This window comes from Zootoca vivipara, chromosome 1 (assembly GCF_965207765.1).
Source record: "Zootoca vivipara chromosome 1, rZooViv2.hap1.1, whole genome shotgun sequence".
Classification (NCBI taxonomy): Eukaryota; Metazoa; Chordata; class Lepidosauria; order Squamata; family Lacertidae; genus Zootoca; species Zootoca vivipara.
In genome coordinates this window covers 115145909-115173636 of record NC_142582.1, presented here as the reverse complement: position 1 = coordinate 115173636, position 27728 = coordinate 115145909, and the positions used below count along the sequence as shown (strand labels likewise).

Sequence of the window (27728 nt, the reverse complement as noted above, 5' to 3'; positions counted from 1 at the left end):
CTAGCTGTTCGCCTTTATACTCTTGAAATTTCTGCATACTGTAGAGACTACACTGTGCCTGTTTTAACACTTCACCATCTCCCTTACTGGAAGGGAGACACTCAGAATCTTTTCTTAGAATCAACATGTCTGCTTTTGTCAAGTGAGCATTGAAACAGTTGAGCCCATAATACTATACAGCTCATATTACAAAACTCAGGCATTACATGTACATGGGCTAACATTCCCTGGAGATGTGGAGCCTGGATAACAGGGGTGGAGGCAGAGTTCACTCCTCCCAGTAGGTTCTCATGGGGTTCCACCTTTCATAGGGATCCCGTGAGATCCATCAAGGGCCTGGGCTTTAAATGTTTCACCATGAGGGCTCAAATACCAGGAACAAAACTTTGAGGTCGTAGTGGATTGCTTCATGAAGATGTCAACCTATTGTGTGGCTGCTGTGGAAAAGGCAGATTCCATGCATGCTTTGGGATTCCTAAACAGCTTGTGACAGAAAATGCTTCTCAGTTTATAGCTGCAGATTTTGAGCAGTTCCAGAGTATGACTTTGAAGAAATTACTTCCACATTGCTTCCAGCCCACAATATCCACATTATCCTAAACTAGAGACTACAGGCTATACTCCTGCACAATTCTTGATGAGCACACAACTTAGGACAACTGCTTCTGGCTTGAAATTAAATTCACATCAACATGGCCTAATATAAGGAAAGTTGCAGAGTAGGACACAAAGACTAAAGAATCCTACATATACTTTTACAATAATCACTATTCTGCTAGTGGACTATCTGACTTCAAACCAGGATAGCATGCTTTGGCTAAAATGGACAATGAAAAAAGATGGAAGACTCCAACCAATGTGAAGAAGCACTTGTCACTCAGTTCCTATGCCATCAAGACCAATTGAGAATTCATTAGAAATCATGGATATCTACAGTTAATGCCAAAGACTACACAAATAGAAGAAGAGATTCCATGTGAACCCTTAGACCAGGGTTTCCCATACTTAGTTCCCCAGCTGTTGTTGGACTACATCTCCTATCATTTCTAGCTAGCAGGACCAGTGGTCAGAAATTATGGAAGTTGTCGTCCAACACCAGCAGGAGACACATAGAATCATAGAATCATAGAGTTGGAAGAGACCACAAGGGCCATCCATTCCAATCCCCTGCCAAGCAGGAAACACCATCAAAGCATTCTTGACATATGCCTGTCAAGCCTCTGCTTAAAGACCTCCAAAGAAGGAGACTCCACCACACTCCTTGGTAGCAAATTCCACTGCCGAACAGCTCTTACTGTCAGGAAGTTCTTCCTAATGTTTAGGTGGAATCTAATGCAGAATTTATATAGCGCAGCCTGCAAGTAACTGGAGGGAGGAGATGTAATGTAGTATTAGCTGTTATACTGCTACTTCAACTATAGGTGGCACTGTGTGCAATTTTGGCAGTGAGTCATGCTGCTGTGGTAGTTTGTTCTAGTGCAATAATACTGTTTCTCTATTAAGTAAAAAAAATGGCAGAGCTGTGGAAGAAGCAAGAAGGGGCATTGGAAATTTAATATGTCTGTTTTTCTCCTTTTTTTATTGTACTCAAACAGCTCCCATTTCCATTCCTCAGGGACTATGTGTACTCTTGGTGCTACAGGTATGTGTTGCATTCAACCTCAAGTGTCATGTTCTACATAGTAAATTAAAACATATGTTTCATATAAGAACTTCCATCATATATATATATGTAGATTGAGACCCTAGTACACATCAGTTTACATCTGTTTTCCTCTTGATGTAGTTCTTCATGTGACCCTCAGCTTCTGCACAATTCTAAATGTTACCAAGGGAAATGTCGGCTTGATATTTAAAAGCATTTGGCAGAATTCATGAATTTCTTAGAAGAGCTTGTTCATCTGTGAATAAGGCTCTCCTGGGTTTCAGGAGGAAATGATGGGAATCTTAATGTACTTCCTGCTTACTGATTTCAGTTTGGTTAAAGCCACGTCTTGACAAATGCTGGCTCAGAGTGGTGCTTTTATCCTCCAGTAAGTAGCACAGGAAAGAGAAAAACAAAACATTATTGCTGCCAGTCACTGAGAGAACCTGAAAGTAGAATGTTCTGCTCAAATCAATTCACTTTGTTTTATTTTCATGTAGGGTGGCGGTTGTCATCACTTTTGGACAGAGAATGGCCATAGTTAATGGCAGGAGGGGATCCGTATTCCTCTTCCTCAAATTCCCCCCTCTTCCATTTCTCAGGAGTCTCATAATAGAGAAAGAAAAGCTATGGAACCCTCAAATATCACCATAGCACCTCCACACCATGTTTTTCCAACTTAAGGCACCATGAGTTTCCGCATGGAAGCTTTAGAAATCAAGCTACTTTACAATTGGTTTTACACAATGGAGTGAAATCACACTTTAGTTCACGTTTTTTCCATTCTGCAAAGTGATGAAATGAAGCACATCCTCCCTTTAATCCCTACTCAATGACAATTCACTTTGAACTTCACTGGCAAAACTCCCCATACTCTGGGGGCTAGGATTTCCTAAATCCCACTGTTTAACCACAGCTCACTGGAAGTGGATGCAGTTGAGTTGCTGAATGACCACATATTCTTGTTTTTCAAACCATGAAGTCGTGATCTTATCAGCTGGTGCAGCATCGGATAGAAACCAGTTATGTGTCCTTACCCAGTTGGCTGCAGCAGCAGCAGGTAGAAGCAAGCGAGGGCCATGAATAGAATGTAACCTAGGGAGAAGAGAGCTTACTCTACAAGCAAGAGGGAAGAGCGGACATCTCAGCCCAAAGGAACAAGTGTCAAAGTAAAAAGCAGGACCTTTTGGGGAAAACCCAGGTATGTATACAAACGATCTGAGAAATGTTGGTTGATAATTCACCATCCATAAGGGACAGTGAGTGTGAATGGGGAGACATACAGGTTAACATCAGGCCACCTGACCCCTTTCAGAAGTAGCTGACTCTAAAAGGCTGCTGTTCTAGGAGCACCAGGCCCTGGTGAGGCTGTATACCCTCTGCCTGAGTGGGTGAAGCAGCTCAGGACACTCCCCAAACTAAGACACCTTTCAATAGTGCTGTGGAGGGGAGAATGCAAGGCAATCCTGCTGAGGATGTTGGGCAGCATCACTGGCAAGGATGATTAGGGAGAGGAAGCCCCAGGCAGTCAAAGCAAGTTATGCAGATGTGTGAAGGGACAGTAAGTAATACCCATTTATTGAATCATTTGATCAAAGTAATTCTGACCAATAAGGGCACAGTAAGGTCCCCATGTCTGCTGGGATCCAAATCCTGGCAGAACGTACAACTCAGGAGATAAATTCCTAGAGTAGGAAGCCAATGGAAAAGAGCTAGTGTTGTGTAAAACTAGGACACAGTCAACAGATGTGAATGGCACATTCCAAATAAATTTTACTCTAGAACAAAAATAATTCTTTTGAGTAGGTTTCCATAGAAGAGTGCAAATATATTCTGTTGTTGTTGTTGTTGTTGTTGTTGTTGTTGTTGTTGTTGTTGTTGTTGTTGTTTTGTGTGTCTGTGTGTGTGTGTGTGTGTGTGTGTGTGTGTGTGTGTGTGTTTAGGAAATCTCAAAGTGCAATGAAACCCACCATCCAGTTCTCCTTTTTACTGATTGTCCTTCAAGTCCACAATGGCCATGGAGATAAAGATCCACTTCAAGAAAAGCTAGCTTCCAGCAGTGCTGACTTTGCATTTAAATTCTCCAGACAAGTAGCTTCACTCCAGAGTGGCAAAAATATCTTCTTCTCTCCTCTGAGTATCTCCATGGCATTTTCAATGATTGGCATGGGTGCTAAATCCAACACCCAAAATCAAATTTACAAAGGGCTTGGATTGACTTCAATTGACACAAGCAAGATCCATAAAGAATTTAAACAGCTCATTCAGAGGTTGAAGAGTCCTGGAGCTAAGATGGACATAGGAAATGCCTTGTGGATAAAAAAGTCACACCAAATTCTTCAAAGGGTGTCAAAAGTTTGTACAAAGTTTGTACAAAGCAGAGAGCTTTAACTTTCAACAATCCTCTGTGGCTGAAAAGCAGATAAATGATTATGTGAACAAGAAAACCCATGGGAAAATTACTAAAGCAGTTCAAGACTTAGATCCAGCAGACATCATGGTCCTTGTGAACTATATCTAATTCAAAGGTATGTTAAAGAAAGATAAGTTACAAATATTTAATACTTTGTATTGTTCAATCAGCTAAAACTGGCAGGAATAACTTATACCTTCAAAACAAAAGTGTTTCTGCAGTGGAACCAACAATTTAGTTGAAAGTTCTAAAAGATGTAGCATTTAATGCAGAATTAGAGAAAAACGGGGTTGAGGCTGAAGTAGTTACCTGAAGGCTTCCAGATGTTCTTGGGCTGCATCTCCCACCATCCGTGACGATTGGCTATGCTGGCTGATACTGATGGTGGTGAAGTCCAGCAACATCAAGATCCCTGTCCCTGGATGCTTATAAACCACACAGGAAGCAGTTCCACTTGACACAGTCCACGTTTTGGCCGGTGGGACCCCACTATCCCCATTTCTTCTCTCCCTTGCTATCTTCTGAAACATCAACAGCATGTTGACTTACCCTTGGCAATCTTTCTCCTTTGTCTGCACTTTCCTGATTCAACATACTGCTTTCATACACATGGCGGAAGGTTACCGTAATTTTCCAGCAGGCAGTTGACACTCCTTTTTTCCCTAGATGACTGGAAATATCCCTTTGACCCTCAATTAACCCATAAAGAAGATTTTTTTATTGATGAAGGAAAAACTGTGAAAGTTGACATGATGGAAAACACTAAGCGTTACAGATATTTCCACGATGAAGCTCTGTCCTGCTGGGTAGTTGAACTTCCCCACAAAGGAGGTGCTGTTGCCTGGTTAATTCTGCCTGATAAAGACAAACTGAAGGAAGTGGAGGATGCTATGGGGGAGGAAACTTTGTCCAAATGGAGAAAATCTTTAACAGAGGGGTAAGGCTTTTCTCTGCTGTTTCTAAATGCCTCTGTAGTAGTTAGTATTTATTAGAGTATGGAATGATGGCATCTGTTTTAAAACTGTAAAATGCCTCTCTTTAAGTGTATGAAGATCTGACCCTGCAAATGCAGTAAATTGCTGAGTGTTATAAAACTCTTCATTGCTGATTATTTAATGTTCTGATTCTCGTTTAGGAGACAAATTCATCTGTTCCTTCCAAAATTCTCGATGTCTGCATCCTATGATCTCAACAATGTGCTTTCTGGGCTGGGCATCACTGATGTGTTTAGCAGCAATGCTGATCTATCTGGAATTACTGGAAGTAGCGGCCTGAAGATTAACAAAGTACGTGTGTAGATATCATGCCTTGGGTATTTTATGGTATGAGAACAGGCTTTTAAAAGCGTTAAGCAACTGACAAATTTACTTCTAAGCATTGAGAATCGGCCCCTGGACCTTTCCACACTCCATAGGGTTGTATGCAGTGTTAGTCCCACTCAGAGCTGACACGTTTTGGGTTAAACCACGGAGTCTAGGGCTTGCTGATCAGAAGGTCTGCGGTTCGAATCCGTGCAACGGGGAGAGCCTCCGTTGTTTGGTCCCAGCTCCTGCCCACCTTGCAGTTCAAAAGCACATAAAAAAAAGTGCAAGTAGATAAATAGGGACCGCTCCGGCGGGAAGTTAAAGGCGTTTCCGTGAGCTGATCTGATTCACCAGAAGCAGCTTTGTCATGCTGGCCACATGACCCGGAAGCTGTCTGCGGACAAACGCCGGCTCCACCGGCCTATAGAGCGAGATGAGCGCCGCAACCCCAGAGTCGGACACGACTGGACCTGATGGTCAGGGGCCCCTTCACCTTTACCTTTATTTGTTTATTTATTTATATATTCATTTATTTATTTTACCCACCAATCACTGTAAGGTTCCAGGGTGTGTTACAACACTGAAACACAACATTAAAAATAGTTTGAAAACTACATGCAATCATAAAAACAAGGAGGGTCATAGAATTGTAGAAGTGGAAGGGGGCCCAAGGGTCATCTAATCCAACCCCCTGCAATGCAGGAATCTCAGCTAAACCATCAATGACTGATGGCCATCCAATCTCTCTTTAAAAGTCTCCAAGGAAGGAAAGTCCACCACGTCCCTTGATCTGGAAATAATAAATAAAAATAAAAATAATGATAATGATAATAATTTATTTGCAACCCCGCCCATATAGGTGGCTTCCCACAAAAGATTAAAAATACATTAAAATCATAATTAAAAATTACAGTGGTACCTCGGTTTATGAACACAATTGGTTCCGGAAGTCTGTTCATAAACTGAAGTGTTCATAAACTGAAGCGAAATTTCCCATTGAAAGTAATGGAAAGTGGATTAATCCGTTTGAGATGGTCCGCGGGGTACTTAAACTGAAGGGTCATAAACTGAAGCCAACTTTCCCATTGAAAGTAATGGAAAGTGGATTAATCCGTTCCAGATGGGTCTGCGGAGTACATAAACTGAAGCTTTCATAAACTGAAGCATGGGTGTAATTGGTTCCGGAAGTCTGTTCATAAACTGAAGCGTTCATAAACTGAAGCGATCTTTCCCATTGAAAGTAATGGAAAATGAATTAATCTGTTCCAGATGGGTCCGTGGCGTTCATAAACCGAAAATTCATAAACCGAGGTGTTCATAAACCGAGGTTCCACTGTATACTGGAATGGACTTAATGTATACTGGAATGTATTAAAAATACATTAAAATTATAATTAAAAATTATACTGGAATGGACTTCCTTGGGAGGTTGTGGACTAGCCTTTTACAGAATTTCATATGATTGGGAGTAATTGGTTGGACTGCAGTGGTATTTTATTTCATTTAATTGTCTTAGTCTGGGCAGGAAAGACAACTCAAGAGACAGTGGGGTAGATAACCTAGGCAGTACTGGGTGAAGGGAACTCTTGACCACCTTATGCCGTCTTTCATTGAGTCATTGTATGTGCACTTGAGGATTGGCATGCATGTGAGGTGAGCACCACACCCACAGGGCCACTGTGTGCTTCTCAAATCCCATGTCCAAGGTTCTCAGAACAAGGAGGAAGAATTCCTTCCAAACCTTTGTTCCAAGGCCACAAGAATTGCCTGTAAATATGCACAGGAAAAAGGGACGCAGGTGGCACTGTGGGCTGCTCTGGTTCGCCAGAAGCGGCTTAGTCATGCTTGCCACATGACGTGGAAGCTGTACGCCGGCTCCTTCGGCCAGTAAAGTGAGATGAGTGCCGCATCCCCAGAGTCGTCCGCGACTGGACCTAATGGTCAGGGGTCTCTTTACCTTTATGCACAGGAGAATGGAGTGATTTGGTTCTGCCTGTCTTAAAGAACTTCCAGTCTGGACTATCTTTTGATTGGCTGCTTTGCTTTGCTTTGCTTTTCTGCACAACACTGGATCCTGAGTCGTCTTTCAGATGTGTTGGAACTTAGTGCCACATTTCCCTAACCAAAGCAAAATTCTCAAAGCCAATGCACTTTGGTTTGTGTGCATGCAGTTGCCCAACCAGTAAAGCTCCCACCCAGAATAATTCATAGACTCATAGATTGGGAGAGTTGGAAGGGACACAAAGGGTCCTCCAGCCCAACCCCCTGCAATGCAGGAATCGTGGCTCATCCCTACCAAACCCCCAAATTAGCCCCTCTCTCTTTTGCCATTACACACATACAGTATGGGCAAATGCATGCATTCATGTGAGAGCAAACCAGGTGATGAGGGTGCCTATAATTAGGGGGCTTGTCTTGCTGCAAAACTGTGAGCAGAAAAGGAAGTGACATGGAACGCTTTGAGAGCATTCTCTGGGCAAGATGTCCTGGGACAGCCTAAAGGAAGTGGTAGCTTTTTTAAATGCACCTCCTGCCTTTATTCCATGGAGCTAACTAGGTCAGATATGCCACTATGCCACAAACCTACATGAGATCATTTTGCCTGTGTTGTGTTGCCATACACAACACCCCCACACTACTCATGGGGAAGAGAAGATCGGAAGCTGTTATTTATGAAATTAGATTTGTATACTGCCTTTCATCCAAAGATCTCAAAACAAAATATATAACAAAAATACTCAAAATAAATAGGGAAAATACATGAATGAAAACAAACCCATATACATATATACTATTTGTCAACTGCTTTAAGGTTTCCAATCAAGTGGTGTATAATTTTTTTATAAAATAAATAAAAATAGATACGTATGAGACTTCTACATATGAACATAAAATCCAATTTTAGAAAAACTGCAATAAACATACAACAGTGGCTCATTCATTCATTCATTCATTCATTCATTCATTCATTCATTAGTTTAATAAAGTACTGCCCTTCATCTGAGTATCATGGGGTGGCTTACAACACGAAAGTACGTAACATAACACAACACACTAGTGGCTGACCATAGCTGCCAAGTTTTCCCTTTTCTCACGAGGAAGCCTATTCAGCATAAGGGAACTTCCCTTAAAAAAAGGGATAACTTGGCAGCTATGCGGCTGACTGGAAGCCATTTAACCCTTAGACCCAATGGATATGTGTTTGTGTGCATTTTTGTTTGTGGTTTCTTTCCTTGTGTGTGTTTTCTGTGAGCTTGTGTGGTTGTGGTTTTTTTCTTTGTGTGTGTTTGTGATGGTGGGGGAAGTGCTGAGAATTGATTCTTGGAATGAGGATAGGGGGATTATAAATGTATTTCCCTTTTCATCTGTGATATGTTGGAGGCTGTCATGGTTTCAAAAAATGAATATATCTTCCTTCCTTCCTTCCTGTGCAGGCTATCCATGAGGCTGTCCTGGATATACATGAAGAAGGTAGTGAGGCAGCTGCAGTGACCGCTTTAGAGATGATACCCCTATCTGCTAGTGATCCTGTTGAAGTCAAATTTAACAGGCCATTCATTCTCAACATATTGGCACCAAATGATGGGCCCGTGCTTTTCATGGGGAAAGTAATGAATCCTGTTCAAAAATGAACAACAGGGGGACCATTCAGAAGCTTACAATTGCTTCTGAATCTTAGTGATGAAAGAGGACGTCCCCCCTTTGTTCAACAGAAGAAAGCGCCATAACCAGTAGTTGTTTTTAAGGACGACAATGACACCAACAGCAAACTGCATGTACAAACTGCATGTGTCTCTATTTCATTTTTTTTGAAACTTTTATGAAATTTTCTGTTTTACAATTTAGAAAATTCATTTAAACAACCTTAAAGTACGTATGTAGATAGCATTCCTTGGTTATTTTATGGTATGAGATCAGGCTTTTAAAAGCGTTAAGTTACTGACAAATTTACTTCTAAGCATTGAGAATCAGCCCCTGGAGCTTTCCACATTCTCTTGCTGTCTCAGGGGACTCTCTGCCTCTTTGCCATAGTAACCAATTGCATAGGGTTGTATGCAGTGTTAGTACCACTCAGAGATGACACGTTGAAATTAATAAAATGTATTTGTTTATTTTTTATATATTCATTTATTTATTTTACCCACCCATTACTGTAAGGTTCCAGGGTGTGTTGCAGCACTGAAACACAACATTAAAAATAGTTTGAAAATAACATGCAATCATAAAAACAAGGAGGGTCATAGAATTGTAGAGCTGGAAGGGGGCCCAAGGGTCATCTAATCCAAGCCCCTGCAATGCAGGAATCTCAGCTAAACCATCAATGGCTGATGGCCATCCAATCTCTCTTTAAAAGTCTCCAAGGAAGGAGCGTCCACCACGTCCCTTGATCTGGAAATAAATCATAATCATAATCATAATTTATTATTAGCACCCCGCTCTAGGTGGCTTCCCACAAAAGATTAAAAATACATTAAAATTATAATTAAAAGTTATACTGGAATGGACTTCCTTGGGAGGTTGTGGACTAGCCTTTTACAGAACTTCATATGATTGGGAGTAATTGGTTGGACTGCAGTGGTATTTTATTTCATTTAATTGTCTTAGTCTGGTCAGGAAAGGCAACTCAAGAGACGGTGGGGTAGATAACCTAGGCAGTACTGGGTGAAGGGAACTCTTGGTCCACCTTATGCCGTCTTTCATTGAGTCATTGTATGTGCACTTGAGGATTGGCATGCATGTGAGGTGAGCACCAAACCCGCGACTGGACCTAATGGTCAGGGGTCTCTTTACCTTTATGCACAGGAGAATGGAGTGACTTGGTTCTGCCTGTCTTAAAGAACTTCCAGTCTGGACTATCTTTTGATTGGCTGCTTTGCTTTGCTTTTCTCCACAACACTGGATCCTGAGTCGTCTTTCAGATGTGTTGGAACTTAGTGCCACATTTGCCTAACCAAAGCAAAATTCTCAAAGGCAATGCAATTTGGGTTGTGTGCAAGCAGTTGCCCCACCAGTAAAGCTCCCAGAATAATTCATAGACTCATAGAATGGTAGAGTTGGAAGGGACACAAAGGGTCCTCCAGCCCAATCCCCTGCAATGCAGGAATCGTGGCTCATCCCTACCAACCCCCCAAATTAGCCCCTCTCTCTTTTGCCATTACACACATACAGAATGGGCAAATGAATTAAGAAATTAAGAAAGCACAATAACCAGTAGTTGTTTTTAAGGACGACTATGACACCAACAGCAAACTGCATGTACAATAAAAATAATTTTAAAATGTGTCTCTATTTCATTTTTTATGAAACTTTTATGAAATTTTCTGATTTACAATTTAGAATATTCATTTTACCGAACACTGTGAATTACCGAACAATCACTTAGTTAACTCTCAAGCTTAATCCCTTGTCTGCAAAATAAATCTAATCAGATAGTAGAATTCTTTTAGTTTAACAGACGAAAGGGCATAAGAGCAGCATTACTCTGTCCATCTGCGATTCCCAGCCTCCGGTATTCATCCACCTTAGAGAAGGAGGTTTTACAGAACAACCAAAAGTCTCTCTCCAAAATGTACAAGCTGTTACAGGATGCTCAAATAGAAAAATCGGGAAAGGGAAAGTCCATAATAAGATAGGAGGAGGACTTAGGTTATGTAATTGAATATAAAGAGTGGGAAAAACTGGACAAAAATATAAATTTTACAGCATGCTATTTAATAAGAGAAAATTACTTGAAAATGCACCATAGGTGGTATTTAACACCGGAGAGATTGGCTAAATGAACAAATCGCTTAGTAATAAGTGTTGGAGATGCACAAAGCAGATTGGAACCTTCTACCATATGTAGTGGACATGTCCAGAGATCAGAATGTACTGGGAAATGATCCATGAAGAAATAAAAAAGTTACTAAGAACTTCACATAGCAAAAGACCAGAAACATATCTTTTGGGAATATTGAATAGTGATATTCCTAAAGAAAATGCTAAATTCTTTCTCTACGCGACATCAGCAGCAAGAATCCTGGTGGCTAAGTACTGGAAGGATAACCAGGTACCGACCAAAGAAGAATGGTTATGTAGATTATGTGAATATTTGGAACTGGCAAAATTGACGGATATAATAAGACTAAAGCCAATGAATACAGTCAAGAAGGAATGGAAGTGCTTGAATGATTATTTAGAAAGCCAAGGTTCTAATGTAAAAATTTGGCTGTGTCTAGAACGACCTTGCGAATGGAAAAGGGGAAACATACATATATATATATCCCCTTCATGGATCAATGCCTTGTCGTGGCGAAGGGGCTTGAATAACTCGGAGAAGCTATGAGCTATGCCATGCAGGGCCACCCAAGATGGACAGGTCATAGTGGAGAGTTTTGACTAAACGTGATCCACCTGGAGAAGGAACTGGCAAGCCACTCCAGTATCCCTGCCAAGAAAACTCCATGGACAAAGACAACAGGCATATAAAAGTTATGACGCTGGAAGATGAGCCCCTCAGGTCGGAAGGCGTCCAACATGCTACTGAGGAAGAGCGGAGGACAAGTACAAGTAGATTCAGAGCTGATGAAGTGGCTGGGCCAAAGCCGAAAGGACGCTCAGTTGCGGATATGCCTGGAAGCGAAAGGAAAGTCCGATGCTGTAAAGAAAAATATTGCATAGGAACCTGGAATGTAAGAACCATGGATGGAGGTAAGCTGGATGTGGTCAAAAATGAGATGACAAGAATAAATATCAACATCCTGGGCATCAGTGAACTAAAATGGAAGGGAATGGGCAAATTCAGTTCGGGTGACTATCATATCTACTACTGTGGGCAAGAATCCTGTAGAAGAAATGGAGTGGCCCTCATAGTCAACAAAAGAGTGGCAAAAGCTGTAATGGGATGCAATCTCAAAAATGACAGAATGATCTCGATACGAATCCAAGGCAGACCTTTTAACATCACAGTAATCCAAGTTTATGCACCAACCACCGGTGCTGAAGAAAGTGAAATTGACCAATTCTATGAAGACCTACAACACCTTCTAGAAATGACACCAAAGAAGGATGTTCTTCTCATTACAGGGGATTGGAATGCTAAAGTAGGGAATCAAGAGATAAAAGGAATAACTGGCAAGTTTGGCCTTGGAGTTCAAAATGAAGCAGGGCAAAGGCTAATAGAGTTCTGTCAAGAGAACAAGCTGGTCATCACAAACACTCTCCTCCAACAACACAAGAGACGTCTCTACACATGGATATCACCAAATGGGCAGCATCAAAATCAGATTGATTATATTCTCTGCAGCCAAAGATGGAGAAGCTCTATACAGTCAGCAAAAACAAGACCTGGAGCTGACTGTAACTCAGATCATCAGCTTCTTATAGCAAAATTCCAGCTTAAACTGAAGAAAGTAGGAAAAACCACTGGGCCAGTAAGATACAATCTGAATCAAATCCCTTATGAATACACAGTGGAAGTGAGGAACAGGTTTAAGGATTTAGATTTGGTGGACAGAGTGCCTGAAGAACTATGGATGGAGGCTCGTAACATTATACAGGAGGCAGCAACGAAAACCATCCCAAGGAAAAGGAAATGCAAGAAAGCAAAATGGCTGTCCAACGAGGCCTTACAAATAGCGGAGGAGAGGAGGCAAGCAAAATGCAAGGGAGATAGGGAAAGATACAGGAAACTGAATGCAGATTTCCAAAAAGCAGCAAGGAGAGACAAGAGGGTCTTCTTAAATGAGCAATGCAAAGAAATAGAGGAAAACAATAGAATGGGGAAAACCAGAGATCTGTTCAAGAAAATTGGAGATATGAAAGGAACATTTCGTACAAAGATTACCATAATCAAGGACAAAAGTGGTAAGGACCTAACAGAAGCAGAAGACATCAAGAAGAGGTGGCAAGAATACACAGAGGAATTATACCAGAAAGATATGGAGGTCTCGTACACCCCAGGTAGTGTGGTTGCTGACCTTGAGCCAGACATCTTGGAGAGTGAAGTCAAATGGGCCTTAGAAAGCACCGCTAATAACAAGGCCAGTGGAAGTGATGATATTCCAGCTGAACTATTTAAAATTTTAAAAGATGATGCTGTTAAGGTGCTACACCCAATATGCCAGCAAGTTTGGAAAACTCAGCAATGGCCAGAGGATTGGAGAAGATCAGTCTACATCCCAATTCCAAAGAAGGGCAGTGCCAAAGAATGCTCCAACTACCGCACAATTGCGCTCATTTCACACGCTAGCAAGGTTATGCTCAAAATTCTACAAGGCAGGCTTAGGCAGTATGTGGACCGAGAACTCCCAGAAGTGCAAGCTGGATTTCGAAAGGGCAGAGGAACCAGAGACCAAATAGCAAACATGCGCTGGATTATGGAGAAAGCTAGAGAGTTCCAGAAAAACGTCTACTTCTGCTTCATTGACTATGCAAAAGCCTTTGACTGTGTCGACCACAGCAAACTATGGCAAGTTCTTAAAGAAATGGGAGTGCCTGATCACCTCATCTGTCTCCTGAGAAATCTCTATGTGGGACAAGAAGCTACAGTTAGAACTGGATATGGAACAACTGATTGGTTCAAAATTGGGAAAGGAGTACGACAAGGTTGTATATTGTCTCCCTGCTTATTTAACTTATATGCAGAATTCATCATGCGAAAGGCTGGACTAGATGAATCCCAAGCCGGAATTAAGATTGCCGGAAGAAATATCAACAACCTCAGATATGCAGATGACACAACCTTGATGGCAGAAAGCGAGGAGGAATTAAAGAACCTTTTAATGAGGGTGAAAGAGGAGAGCGCAAAATATGGTCTGAAGCTCAACATCAAAAAAACCAAGATCATGGCCACCGGTCCCATCACCTCCTGGCAAATAGAAGGGGAAGAAATGGAGGCAGTGAGAGATTTTACTTTCTTGGGCTCCTTGATCACTGCAGATGGTGACAGCAGTCACGAAATTAAAAGACGCCTGCTTCTTGGGAGAAAAGCAATGACAAACCTAGACAGCATCTTAAAAAGCAGAGACATCACCTTGCCGACAAAGGTCCGTATAGTTAAAGCTATGGTTTTCCCAGTAGTGATGTATGGAAGTGAGAGCTGGACCATAAAGAAGGCTGATCGCCGAAGAATTGATGCTTTTGAATTATGGTGCTGGAGGAGACTCTTGAGAGTCCCATGGACTGCTAGAAGATGAAACCTATCCATTCTTAAGGAAATCAGCCCTGAGTGCTCCCTGGAAGGACAGATCGTGAAGCTGGGGCTCCAAAACTTTGGCCACCTCATAAGAAGAGAAGAATCCTTGGAAAAGACCCTGATGTTGGGAAAGATTGAGGGCACTAGGAGAAGGGGACGACAGAGGACAAGATGGTTGGACAGTGTTCTCGAAGCTACGAACATGAGTTTGACCAAACTGCGGGAGGCAGTGCAAGACAGGAGTGCCTGGCGTGCTATGGTCCATGGGGTCACGAAGAGTCGGACACGACTAAACGACTAAACAACAACACATATATATATATATACATACATATATCCATATACAGTCTCAAATTTACCATTCATGGGCAAGGTGATTGAGCGGGTGGTTGCTGAACAAAACAGGCATGCCTGGAAGAAGCGGACCATTTGGATCCCTTCCAGTCGGGATTCAGGCCTCACCGTGGGACTGAATCTGCCTTGGTGGCGATGGTCGATGATCTCCGGCGAGCTAGGGACAAAGGTAAGAGCTGTTTCCTAGTCCTGCTGGATCTCTCAGCGGCATTTGACATGATCGACCATAACATCCTTCTGGACCGTCTAGAAGGGTTGGGAGCTGGCGGCACTGTCATACAGTGGTTCCGCTCCATCCTCCTGGCCCGTGTTCAGAAAGTGGGGGGGTGAGTGTTCAGACCCCTGGGCTCTCACTTGTGGGGTGCCTCAGGGTTCTGTCCTCTCCCCCATGCTTTTTAACATCTACATGCAGCCGCTGGGAGAGATCATCAGGGGATTTGGGCTTGGTGTTCATCAGTATGAGGATGATACCCAGCTCTACCTCTCTTTCAAATCAGAACCAGTGAAGGCGGTGAACGTCCTTTGTGAGTGTCTGGAGGCAGTTGGAGGATGGATGGTGGTTAACAGATTGAAGTTGAATCCTGACGAGACAGAAGTACTGTTTGTGGGGGACAGGAGGTGGGCAGGTGTGGAGGACTCCCCGGTCCTGAATGGGGTAACTGTGCCACTGAAGGACCAGGTGCGCAGCCTGGGAGTCATCTTGGACTCACAGCTGTCCATGGAGGCGCAGATTAATTCTGTGTCCAGGACAGCTGTCTATCAGCTCCATCCGGTACGCAGGCTGAGACCCTACCTGTTGAAGGTGACCCGGAAACTGCAACTAATCCAGAATGCTGCAGCTAGACTGGTGACTGGGAGCGGCTGCCGGGACCACATAACACCGGTCCTGAGAGATCTACACTGGCTCCCAGCACGTTATCGAGCACAATTCGAAGTGTTGGTGTTGACCTTTAAAGCCCTAAACGGCCTGGGTCCTGGATACCTGAAAGAGCGTCTCCACGCCCACCGTTCAGCCCGGACACTGAGATCCAGCGCCGAGGGCCTTCGGGCAGTTCCCTCGCTATGAGAAGTCAAGTTACAGGGAACCAGGCAGAGGGCCTTTTCGGTAGTGGCACCCACCCTGTGGAATGCCCTCCCACCAGAGGTCAAAGAGAACAACAATTACCAGACCTTTAGAAGGCATCTCAAGGCAGCCCTGTTTAGGGAAACTTTTAATGTTTGATGGATTTCTGTATTTTAGTATTTTGTTGGAAGCCGCCCAGAGTGGCTGGGGGAACCTGGACAGATGGGTGGGATATAAATAATAAATTATTATCTATTATTATTATTATTATTATTATTATTATTATTATGAAATGTAAAATAGTGTTTATTATATTGAAATATTATACTTTTCTTTATTCTTTTACTGGTGGTGTGCCCTCACCCACTGAGAGAGCCCCAAAGGGGATTCATGTCTCTCCTCCGCATTCCTACATAAGGTCATTTTAGCTCTGCATTGTATTCCTATATCCAACACACACACATCCTGTACCCATGGGGAAGAACAGTGATTGGGGAAGTACTGGGAGACCATCCTTTGAATGAGGATGGGGGTGCGTCTTCCTTTTCATCTGTGATTTGTTGGAGGCTGTGATGGTTTCCAGTAAAATACCTATTTTCCCTCCTGTGCAGGCTTCTCACAAGGCTCTTCTCGGTATAAATGAAAATGGCATGAAGGCAGCAGCTGCTGTCCTTATGACCTCTGGGGTTGGAGCTGCTCCTGGCCCCTCTCCCAATCCTCTGGTCTTTAACAGGCCATACCTTTTTGTCTTAAGGGCATCACATGAAGGGCCCATACTTTTCATGGGGAGAATAGTAAACCCAGCTCACGAAAGCGCCCCCCCTTTGTTCTACAGATGCATTGAATCAGCCCAATATCAAAACTAGCAGTTGATTGATTTTAAGGATGATTTTAATGTAAAATAAAGTTGATTGAGCGGAATCTGGATTGAACTGGCCAACGGGAGAGTCCTTAATTACGGAGGTCGGGACTCCCCCGCCTGCGGTAGACCGGAAGCAAAAGGCAGTCTCTGCAGTGAACTATATTTAGAGATTCTGTAGCTTTTATTTCTTGGACTTTGCAACATTTAAAAGAGAGCAGGGCTCTTAAATAACCCTGCAAACTGAGACTTTAAAGACTTTGGAAAGAAATCGCTTGCCTGAACCTCGGAGCGGGACTCTGCTCACTCCAGCCAAAGTTCTATTGTGATGTCACAGAAGAAATTTGCTTATGAACTTCTGTTCACCCTTTGACAGGCTTTGATCTGCCTGCAGCCTTCCGTCAATGGACTAAAAGGCTTTCTTTAACTAAAACTGCAACCTTTCTAGCCTTAAAGTATAAAGGGATTTAAGGCAACATTGTTTCCTCATTTTAAACTGTTTCAGCCTAGTATCCAGACCGCTCATTGTGACTGTGTTTCAAGCTGGCTGGCACTGAGAAACTCCAGATAAGCATTGACCTTGAAGCTTTAGCTCAACAATAGAAAGGCTGCCTGTTTATTGCTCTTTCTTGATAAAAAGACATCTGGACTCCAGGCTGAGAAAAGTCTTTTCTTACTGAATTGGGCCAGTTACTGAGTGGAGTTTTCCATTGAACTGTCTGTTTTGCTAGTGAATAGAGTTTAAATATGTCAGGAACAGAGACTGGTACAGGAAAGAAAAAATCATCCATATCCGCCTCTTTTGAGGAACAAGTCTTAAGTGCTCTAGATCGCAGCGCGAAAGAACAGCAACGCACCACACAAGAACTGAAGCAACTTAGGGAAGAATTAGGAGCTATCTCTAAAGATATTTCACAGGTGAAAGCTCAAGTGACTGGAGTGGACCGAAGAGTGGCACAATTGGAAGAGGAACGGGTTCCCGACTTGGAGAAGCAAGCCTACCAGACGCAGGTCGCGCTGGCTTTTGTACAGATGCGACAAAGAGAAGGAAATCTCAGGATCAGAGCATTCCCCCCCATAGAGAAGGTTGACCTGAAAGAGACAATAATTGGAGAATTTGTGAAGGCCTGGGATCTATCGAAGGAAGAATTGGAATCACAGATCATCAAAGCATTTAGGTTTGGAGCAAGACCAAAGAAAGACAAAAATTTCATCAGCGACTGCATGATTTCGTTCCAAACCAAAGAACAAAGAGATAGAATCCTAGGCCTTCACTACGAGAATACTTTAAAGGTTCAAGGAACACAGATCATCCTCTTTAAAGATTTGCCAAAAAAAATTCTGGACCTGAGATCACAATACTCTGACCTGGTAACCATTTTGAAAAGGCAAGGAATCAACCACAAGTGGGAATTTCCGGAAGGTTTAAATTTTCAATTCCAGCAGAAGAAGTTTAAGATCAAGTCAGTGGAGCAGAAGAAGGAGTTTCTTCAGAAATACGAAAGAGAGCTACTACGACCAGGACTCCTAACTTCAACTCCAGGACAATCAAGTGCCCCAATTGAATTAGACACTGATTCTTTCTTGGGAGCAGGTGCTGCTGCTGCAACTTAAGATGTCATTGAGGATTTTGTCATGGAACTCGAATGGGCTGAATTCGAAACGGAAAAGGAACCAGGTCTACCATACTCTAGCAAAACAAAGACTAGGCATAATTTGCCTCCAGGAAACACATGTCACAAGAGCCCATCGAAGAATTTTGCAAAATAAAAAATTGGGTGAAGAATTCATCTCTTCAGATGAAGTCAAGAAGCGGGGAGTGGTGATTTATGTCAAAGACAAATTAAACCCGAAATTAATATTTAAAGATGAAGAAGGAAGATATGTTGCAGTTGAAATAACATCGCAAGGCGAAAAAAATCTAATTCTGGGAATTTATGCACCAAATGCAGGAAAGTCAGATTTTTTCAAAAAGTTACATGAAAAACTCTTGAATTACTTGGATTACAAACTATGCTTGTTGGGAGACTTGAATGGAGAGGTCTCTACACTAATGGATAGATCACAAAGACAGAAATGTACCAACGAAGGAAGACTACCAAAGTCTTTCTTCGACCTGACAGAGAACTTTGACCTGATCGACACTTGGAGATTGAAAAATCCGTTGGAAAAAGACCAAACTTTTTTTTCAAATTCTAAATAATATTGGAGTCGTCTCGACTATATTTGGATTACAAGAGAACTGGGACCAAGGATAAACAATGTGGAAATATGCCCAAGAACTTGCTCCGACCACAATGCTGTGTTATTGGACTTAAAAACATCTCTACAGGATACTTACAGATGGAGAATGAATGATGCCTTACTAAGAAATGAGAAAATACTGGAGAAAGCCCAAAAGACATTGAAAGACTATTTTGAAATAAATTTGAGGACAACAATTGGAAAAAAAAAACGGTTTGGGATGCCAGTAAAGCTGTGATGAGAGGATTTTTGATCCAACAAAACGCAATCAGGAAAAAAGAAAGCAATGCAAGGAAAGAAAAGATTCTAAACCAAATGAAAGAAAAGGAAAAGAAATTAAGAGGAAACCCCAAGAATCTACAAGTCCAGAAAGAAATCAAGGCGTTGCAAACTCAATTTTCCCAATTGATGAATCAAGAAATTGAATCAAAAATTAAGTGGATGAAACAAAAATCATTTGAATCGGCAGATAAATGTGGAAAATTACTGGCATGACAATTGAAAAGGAGGCAGAAATTGAATACCATCACAAATCTTGTGCAAGAAGGAAAGCATCTGGAGCACCCGATAGAGATCAGAAAATGCTTCCAAAAATATTTCAAACAACTGTATAAACAGGAAAAGCAAGATAAAGAGGAGGTGGAGCAGTTTTTGGATAAACATGGTCTTCATAAAATTCTGGAAGAAAAGAAATCCTTACTTTCGCAACAGATTTCAACACAAGAGGTGGAATATGCAATACAACAAATGCAATTGGGTAAGACCCCAGGACCGGATGGACTTACCGCTACATACTACAAGACAATGAAGGACTGGTTAGTCCAACCATTGAAAGATTTGTGCAATGAAATTCTGAATGGAGGAGAGGCCCCCGAGTCTTGGAAAGAGGCCTATATCACGCTGATACCAAAACCAGACACGGATAGAACGCAAGTGAAGAATTATCACCCAATTTCCCTACTTAATGTGGATTATAAAATATTTGCTACTATTTTAGCTTCTAGATTGAAAAAAGTCTTAAACGATTTTATCCATCACGACCAAGCTGGTTTCCTCCCGGGGAGACATATGAAGGACAATATTAGGAATGTCGTGGACATTTTGGAGATGCTGGAGCAGAAAATAAATAAGAAAGCCATTTTGATGTTTATAGATGCGGAGAAGGCCTTTGACAATATTTCTTGGCTGTTTCTAAAAAGAAATTTAGGAAAAATGGGGATGGGCCAAAACTTTCTGAATGGAGTAAATGCTATTCCGAGCAAAAAGCTAAAATAATTGTAAATAATATGGTTTCAGAAGAAATTAGAATTGAGAAAGGTACAAGACAAGGGTGTCCCCTCTCCCCCTTACTCTTTATATCGGTCCTGGAAGTCCTACTCGATAGGATTAGGAAAGACCAGGAAATAAAAGGTGTGACTGTAGGGAATGAACAATATAAACTTAAAGCCTTTGCAGATGATCTTGTCTTGACTTTACAAGATCCAGAGTCCAGTGTTCAAAGGGCTCTGGAAGTAATTCAAGAGTTCGGAAGGGTAGCAGGCTTTAAGCTGAACAAATAAAAAACCAAAGTATTAGATAAAAATTTGAATATTGAAGAAAGAGAGAAATTACAAGAAACAACTGATTTATCTTTTGTTAAGAAAGTGAAGTACCTTGGTGTTAATATGACTTCTAAGAATTTGAATTTGTTCAAAGATAATTATGTTAAACTATGGAATGAAGTTAAGAATGATTTAGAAAGCTGGACCAAATTGAAATTGTCTCTGTTGGGCTGTATAGCTACTGTTAAGATGAATGTTTTGCCAAAGATGTTGTTTTTGTTTCAATCATTGCCAATAATTGAAAAGTTGGACTGTTTCAAAGAATGGCAAAAGGTGCTTTCTAAATTCATATGGCAAGGGAAGAAACCAAGAATTAAATATAAAATATTAACAGATGATAAACAAAGAGGAGGTTTCTCCCTGCCTGATCTGAAAATTTACTATGAAGCAGCGGCCTTTTGCTGGTTGAAAGACTGGTTTTTGTTGGAAAACACAGATATTTTGGATTTAGAAGGTTATGACAATGTTTACGGTTGGCATGCATATATCTGGTATGATAAAGTAAAGGCCCACAGGGGCTTTAAAAGTCATATAATTAGAAAATCATTGTATAAAGTTTGGTCCAGATATAAAGATTTGCTAGAAAGGAAAACACCCAATTGGATTTCACCTTTAGAGGCCAAGGCTCGTAAAAGAATAAATACGGAGACCAGTTGGCCGAAATATAGAGATTTGTTGATTGAAGAAGGAGACCAATTTAAGTTAAAAACCTATGAGGAGCTGAAAAGTAAACTAGATGATTGGCTCCAATACCACCAGATAAATGAAGTGTTCAAAATGGATAGATTAGTGGGTTTCCAAACACAGAAGTCAAAGGTGGAAACAGAATTGCTAGAACCCAAGACGAAAATACTTTCCAGAATGTATAAATTGCTGCTTGAGTGGCACACGAAAGATGAACAAATAAAAAATGTTATGATTTTGTGGGCAAAAGATGTTGGTCATAATATTATGATTGAAGAATGGGAAAAATTGTGGAAAGAGAATATTAAGTTTACTGCGTGTAGCCTATTAAGAGAAAACCTAATGAAAATGATGTATAGATGGTACCTTACACCAGTAAAGTTAGCAAAGATATATCATAACAATGACAACAAATGTTGGAGATGTAAAAAAGAAGAAGGTTCTTTCTACCATATGTGGTGGACATATCCAATAGTAAGTGACTTCTGGAATAAGATTTATAATGAACTCAAGAAAGTGTTGAAAAACACAATTGTTAAAAAACCAGAAGCATTTATATTGGGCATTTTTGGGAAGGAGATCCCAAAGAAAAAGGTATCCTTCTTTCTGTATGCTACAACGGCTGCTAGACTACTGATCGCTAAGAGCTGGAAACTACAAGCATCACCAACGATTGATGACTGGTAGATGAAGATGATTGAATTCATGGAACTGGCGGAGATGACCGGAAGAATCCACAACCAGGGAGAGGAAGCGATGGAGGAAGATTGGAAAGATTTTAAATTGTATTTTAAAAAATATGCTAAAGTAATTTTCTAGATCAGAAATTAAGCTATAAACAAACTGTGGAATATGTGAATATGATATTTTAGAGGGAAAGAAGAAGTTTTTACAAGGTGAACAATCTGATATAGAATTTCCTAACTATAAATGTACCTAAGAACCACAGGGAGGGGAACCCGAGGAGGTCCCAATATACATTGTGAGGTGAGATAAGATCTAATGCGTTATATGTATTTGTTTTCTGTCTTTCTTCTTTTTTCTACTTTTTGTTCTTAATGTTTTGTATATCTTTTTTTTGAAAAAAATAATAAAATATTATTATAAAAAAGTTGATTGTAAAACACTGGTTATTGTAAGTATGTGAAATTCATGTGCCTTATTTCAAATGTGTAGCAGGTTTCCTGCCCTGAAAAAGAACTAAATCCTACGCCAGGGGTCAGGAAACTTTTTCAGCAGGAGGTCGGTCCACTGTCCCAGAGATGCATTTTAAATAAAACCCAGAGATGCATTTTAAATAAAAGGACACATTCTACTCATGTAAAAACATGCTGATTCCCGGACTGTCCGCGGGCTGGCTTTAGAAGGCGATTGGGCCGCATCCGGCCCCCGGGCCTTAGTTTGGGGGCTGCTGTCCTATGCAAATGTCAACATGTTAAAAATGAAGGCTTTTAGATAAAGAGGGGAGCCCCAGTTGCCACAGCAAACATGTACAGTCAAACCTCGGTTCCTGAATGGCTCCGCTTTGGAACGTTTCGGCTCCCAAACACCGAAAATCCAGAAGTAAATGCTCTGGTTTTTGAAAGTTTTTCAGAAGCCGAATGTCTGACGTGGTTTTCGCTTGAATGAAGGATGCTCTTGCAACCAATCAGAAGCTACGCTTCGGTTGTCGAACATTTCGGAAGCTGAAGGGCTTCCAGAACGGATTACATTTCACAACCAAGGTTTGACTGTAATGACATTCAAAGTACTGGCCGTGGTACTGAAATAAAACATCCTGGCCAGCAGCTGGAAACTGTAACGAAACTTTATTCCAGCTGTTCGCCTTTATACTCTTGAAATTTCTGCATACTGTAGAGACTTCACTGTGCCTGGTTTAACACTTCACCATCTCCCTTACTGGAAGGGAGACACTAAGAATCTTTTCTTAGAACCAACATGTCTGCTTTTGTCAATTGGGCATTGAAACAGTTGATCCATCAAGGGCCTGGACTTTAAAAGGTTCATCATGAGGGCTCAAATACCAGGAACAAAACTTTGAGGCTGGATTTAGAAGGCGATTGGGCCGCATCCGGCCCCCGGGCCTTAGTTTGGGGGCTGCTGTCCTATGCAAATGTCAACATGTTAAAAATGAAGGCTTTTAGATGAAGAGGGGAGTCTCAGTTGCCACAGCAAACATAGTTCTGGTTACAGGTAGGTAGCCGTGTTGGTCTAGATCGAAGTAAAATAAAAAAAATTCCTTCAGTAGCACCTTAAAGACCAACTAAGTTTTTATTTTGGTATGAGCTTTCGTGTGCATGCACACTTCTTCAGATACAGTGAAATGGAAGTTTCAGAAATAGACTGGAAAGAGAAGTTGCTGAATTGCAACTTATCACCAAGCTCAAAACCATGGAGGGACCTGGTTTGAACAGAGATATCGGATTCTTATCTCATTATACATGATAAGCGATCTTCAGCCATCTCAACCCTTGCTTTTTCATGCAAAACCATTTGCAGTCGTTTGCGGTCATCAACAGCTATCAGTCAGTCAATCACCCATTTCCACCACCCTTCTGAGTGATCCCCCCTCCCCATCCCCACCCCTCCCCACCCCTTCTCTACATAAGTGCCTGGAAACTTCCATTTCACTGTATCTGAAGAAGTGTGCATGCACACGAAAGCTCATACCAAAATAAAAACTTAGTTGGTCTTTAAGGTGCTACTGAAGGAATTTTTTTTATTTCACAGCAAACATGTACAGTCAAACCTCAGTTCCTGAATGTCTCTGCTTTGGAACGTTTTGGGTCCTGAACACTGAAAATCTGGAAGTAGATGCTCTGGTTTTCAAATGTTTTTCAGAAGCTGAATGTCTGACGTGGCTTCCGCTCTTGCAACCAATCAGAAGCCGTGCTTCGGTTGTCGAGCGTTTCGGAAGCTCAATAGGCTTCCAGAATGGATTACATTTGACAACCAAGGTTTGACTGTAATGACATTCAACGTACTGGCCGTGGTACTGAAATAAAACATCCTGGCCAGCAGCTAGAAACTGTAACAAAAATTTTATTCCAGACGTTCGCCTTTATACTCTTCTGCATACTGTAGAGACTTCACTGTGCCTGTTTTAACCCTTCACCATCTCCCTTACTGGAAGGGAGACACTAAGAATCTTTTCTTAGAACCAAAATGTCTGCTTTTGTCAATTGGGCATTGAAACAGTTGATCCATCAAGGGCCTGGACTTTAAAAGGTTCACCATGAGGGCTCAAATACCAGGAACAAAACTTTGAGGTCGTAGTGGATTGCTTCATGAAGATGTCAAACTATTGTGTGGCTGCTGTGGAAAAGGCAAATTCCATGCATGCTTTGGGATTCCTAAACAGCTTGTGACAGAATCATAGAATCATAGAATCATAGAGTTGGAAGAAACCACAAGGGCCATCCAGTCCAACCCCCTGCCAAGCAGGAAACACCATCAAAGCATTCCTAACATATGGCTGTCAAGCCTCTGCTTAAAACCTCCAAAGAAGGAGACTCCACCACACTCCTTGGTAGCAAATTCCACTGTCGAACAGCTCTTACTGTCAGGAAGGTCTTCCTAATGTTTAGGTGGAATCTTCTTTCTTGAAGTTTGAATCCATTGCTCCGTGTCCGCTTCTCTGGATCAGCAGAAAACAATCTTTCTCCCTCCTCCATATGACATCCTTTCATATATTTGAACATGGCTATCATATCACCCTTTAACCTTCTCTTCTCTAGGCTAAACATACCCAGCTCCCTAAGCCGTTCCTCATAAGGCATCGTTTCCAGTCCTTTGACCATTTTGGTTGCCCTCTTCTGCACATGTTCCAGCTTGTCAATATCCTTCTCGATCTGTGGTGCCCAGAACTGGACACAGTACTCCAGGTGAGGTCTGACCAGAGCAGAATACAGTGGTACTATTACTTCCCTAGATCTAGATGCTATACTCCTATTGATGCACCCCAGAATTGCATTGGCTTTTTTAGCTGCTGCATCATACTGCTGACTCATGTCAAGTCTGTGGTCTACCAAGACTCCTAGATCCTTTTTACATGTACTGCTCTCAAGCCAGGTGTCACCCATCCTGTATTTGTGTCTTTCATTTTTTTGGCCCAAGTGTAGTACCTTACATTTCTCCTTGTTAAAATTCATCTTGTTTGCTTTGGCCCAGTTGTCTAATCTGTTAAGGTCATTTTGAAGTGTGATCCTGTCCTCTGGGGTATTAGCCACCGCTCCCAATTTGGTGTCATCTGCAAACTTGCTCAGGATGAACTCAAGCCCATCATCCAAGTCATTGATAAAGATGTTGAATAAGACTGGGCCCAAGACAGAACCCGGTGGCACCCCACTAGTCACTACGCTCCAGGATGAGGAGGAGCCATTGATGAGCACCCTTTGAGTTCGGTCAGTCAGCCAGTTACAAATCCACTGAATGGTAGCATTGTCTAGCCCGCTTCTCAGAAAATGCTTCTCAGTTTATAGCTGCAGATTTTGAGCAGTTCCAGAGTATGACTTTGAACACATTACTTCCACATTGCTTCCAGCTCACAATATCCATATTATCCTAAATTAGGGACTACAGGCTATAGTCCTGCACAACTCTTGATGAGCACACAACTTAGGACAACTGTTTCTGTCTTGAAATTAAATTCACATCAACATGGCATAATATAAGGAAGGTTGCAGAGTGGGACACGAAGACTAAAGAATCCTACATATACTTTTACAATAATCTGCTAGTGTACTATCTGACTGCAATCCAGGAGACCCTGTTCTGGATAAATTGGACAATGAAAAAAGATGGAGGACTCCAACCAATGTGAAGAAGCACTTGTCAATCAGTTCCTATGCCATCAAGACCAATGGAGAATTCATTAGAAATCATGGATATCTACAGTTAATGCCAAAGAATACACAAATAGAAGAAGAGATCCCCTGTGAACCCTTAGACCAGGGTTTCCCAGACTTAGTTCTCCAGCTGTTGTTGGACTACAACTCCCATCATTCCTAGCTAGCAGGACCAGTGGTCAGAGATTATGGGAGTTATTGTCCAACAACAGCTGGAGACACAAGTTTGGGAAACCCTGCATTAGGCTCAGCATCAGGAGATCTACCTGTTGAAATGCAGAGGAATAGATTTAAAAAACTGTTCAACAGCCAAATGTTTTACGCATTAATTCATTCTGAGGTCTATCACTAACCAGCCGTATGTTTTATTTCTAATATAGAATTTATATAGTGCAGCCTGCAAGTAACTGGAGGGAGGAGATGTAATGTAGAATTAACTGTTGTACTGCTACTTCAACTATAGGTGGCACTGTGTGCAATTGTGGCAGTGAGTCATGCTGCTGTTGTAGTTTGTTCTAGTGCAATAATACTATGTGTACTCTTGGTGTACTCTTGGTGCTACAGGAATGTGTTGCATTCAACCTTAAGTGTCATGTTCTACATAGTAAATTAAAACATATATTTCATATAAGAACTTCCATCATATATGTATGTAGATTGAGACCCTAGTATACATCAGTTTACATCTGTTTTCCTCTCGATGTGGTTCTTCATGTGACCCTCAGCTTCTGCATAATTCTCAATGTTACCAAGGAAAATGTCGGCTTGATATTTAAAAGCATTTGGCAGAATTCATGAATTTCTTAGAAGAGCTTGTTCATCTGTGAATAAGGCTCTCCTGGGTTTCAGGAGGAAATGATGGGAATCTTAATGTACTTCCTGCTTACTGATTTCAGTTTGGTTAAAGCCACGTCTTGACAAATACTGGCTCAGAGTGGTGCTTTTATCCTCCCGTAAGCAGCACAGGAAAGATAAAAACATTATTGCTGCCAGTCACTGAGAGAACCTGAAAGTAGAATGTTCTTCTCAAATCAATTCACTTTGTCTTATTTTCATGTAGGGCGGCGGTTGTCATCACTTTTAGACAGAGAGTGGCCATAGTTAATGGCAGGAGGGGATCCGTATTCCTCTTACTCAAATTTCCCCCTCTTCCATTCCTCAGGAGTCTCATATGAGAGAAAGAAAAGCTGTAGAACCCTCAAATATCACCATAGCACCTCCACACCATGTTTTTCCAACTCATGGCACCATGAGTTTCCGCATGGAAGCTTTAGAAATCAAGCTACTTTACAATTGGTTTTACACAATGGAGTGAAATCACACTTCATTTCACGTTTTTTCCATTCTGCAAAGTGATGAAACGAAGCACATCCTCCCTTTAATCCCTACTCAATGACAATTCACTTTGAACTTCACTGGCAAAACTCCCAAAACTCTGGGGGCTAACTTTTCCTAAATCCCACTGTTTAACTACAGCTCACTGGAAGTGGAAGCAGTTGAGTTGCTGAATGACCACATATTGTTTTTCAAACCAGGAAG

The 27728-nt window shown here is 41.5% G+C and overlaps 1 protein-coding gene and 1 pseudogene across 1 annotated transcript; both read left to right on the top strand.

Annotated features, from left to right (window-relative positions):
• Positions 1 to 3604: 3604 nt before the first annotated feature.
• LOC148687723 (alpha-1-antichymotrypsin-like) lies at positions 3605 to 9024 on the top strand (annotated as a pseudogene).
• An 8536-nt stretch (positions 9025 to 17560) lies between these two features.
• Positions 17561 to 27504, top strand: LOC148687722 (uncharacterized). Its single transcript, XM_088660784.1, has 4 exons — positions 17561 to 17899; positions 18691 to 18698; positions 20658 to 21474; positions 27352 to 27504. The coding sequence occupies exons 1-4, from the start codon at positions 17561 to 17563 to the stop codon at positions 27502 to 27504; spliced, it is 1317 nt and encodes a 438-aa protein (XP_088516910.1).
• Positions 27505 to 27728: the final 224 nt, after the last annotated feature.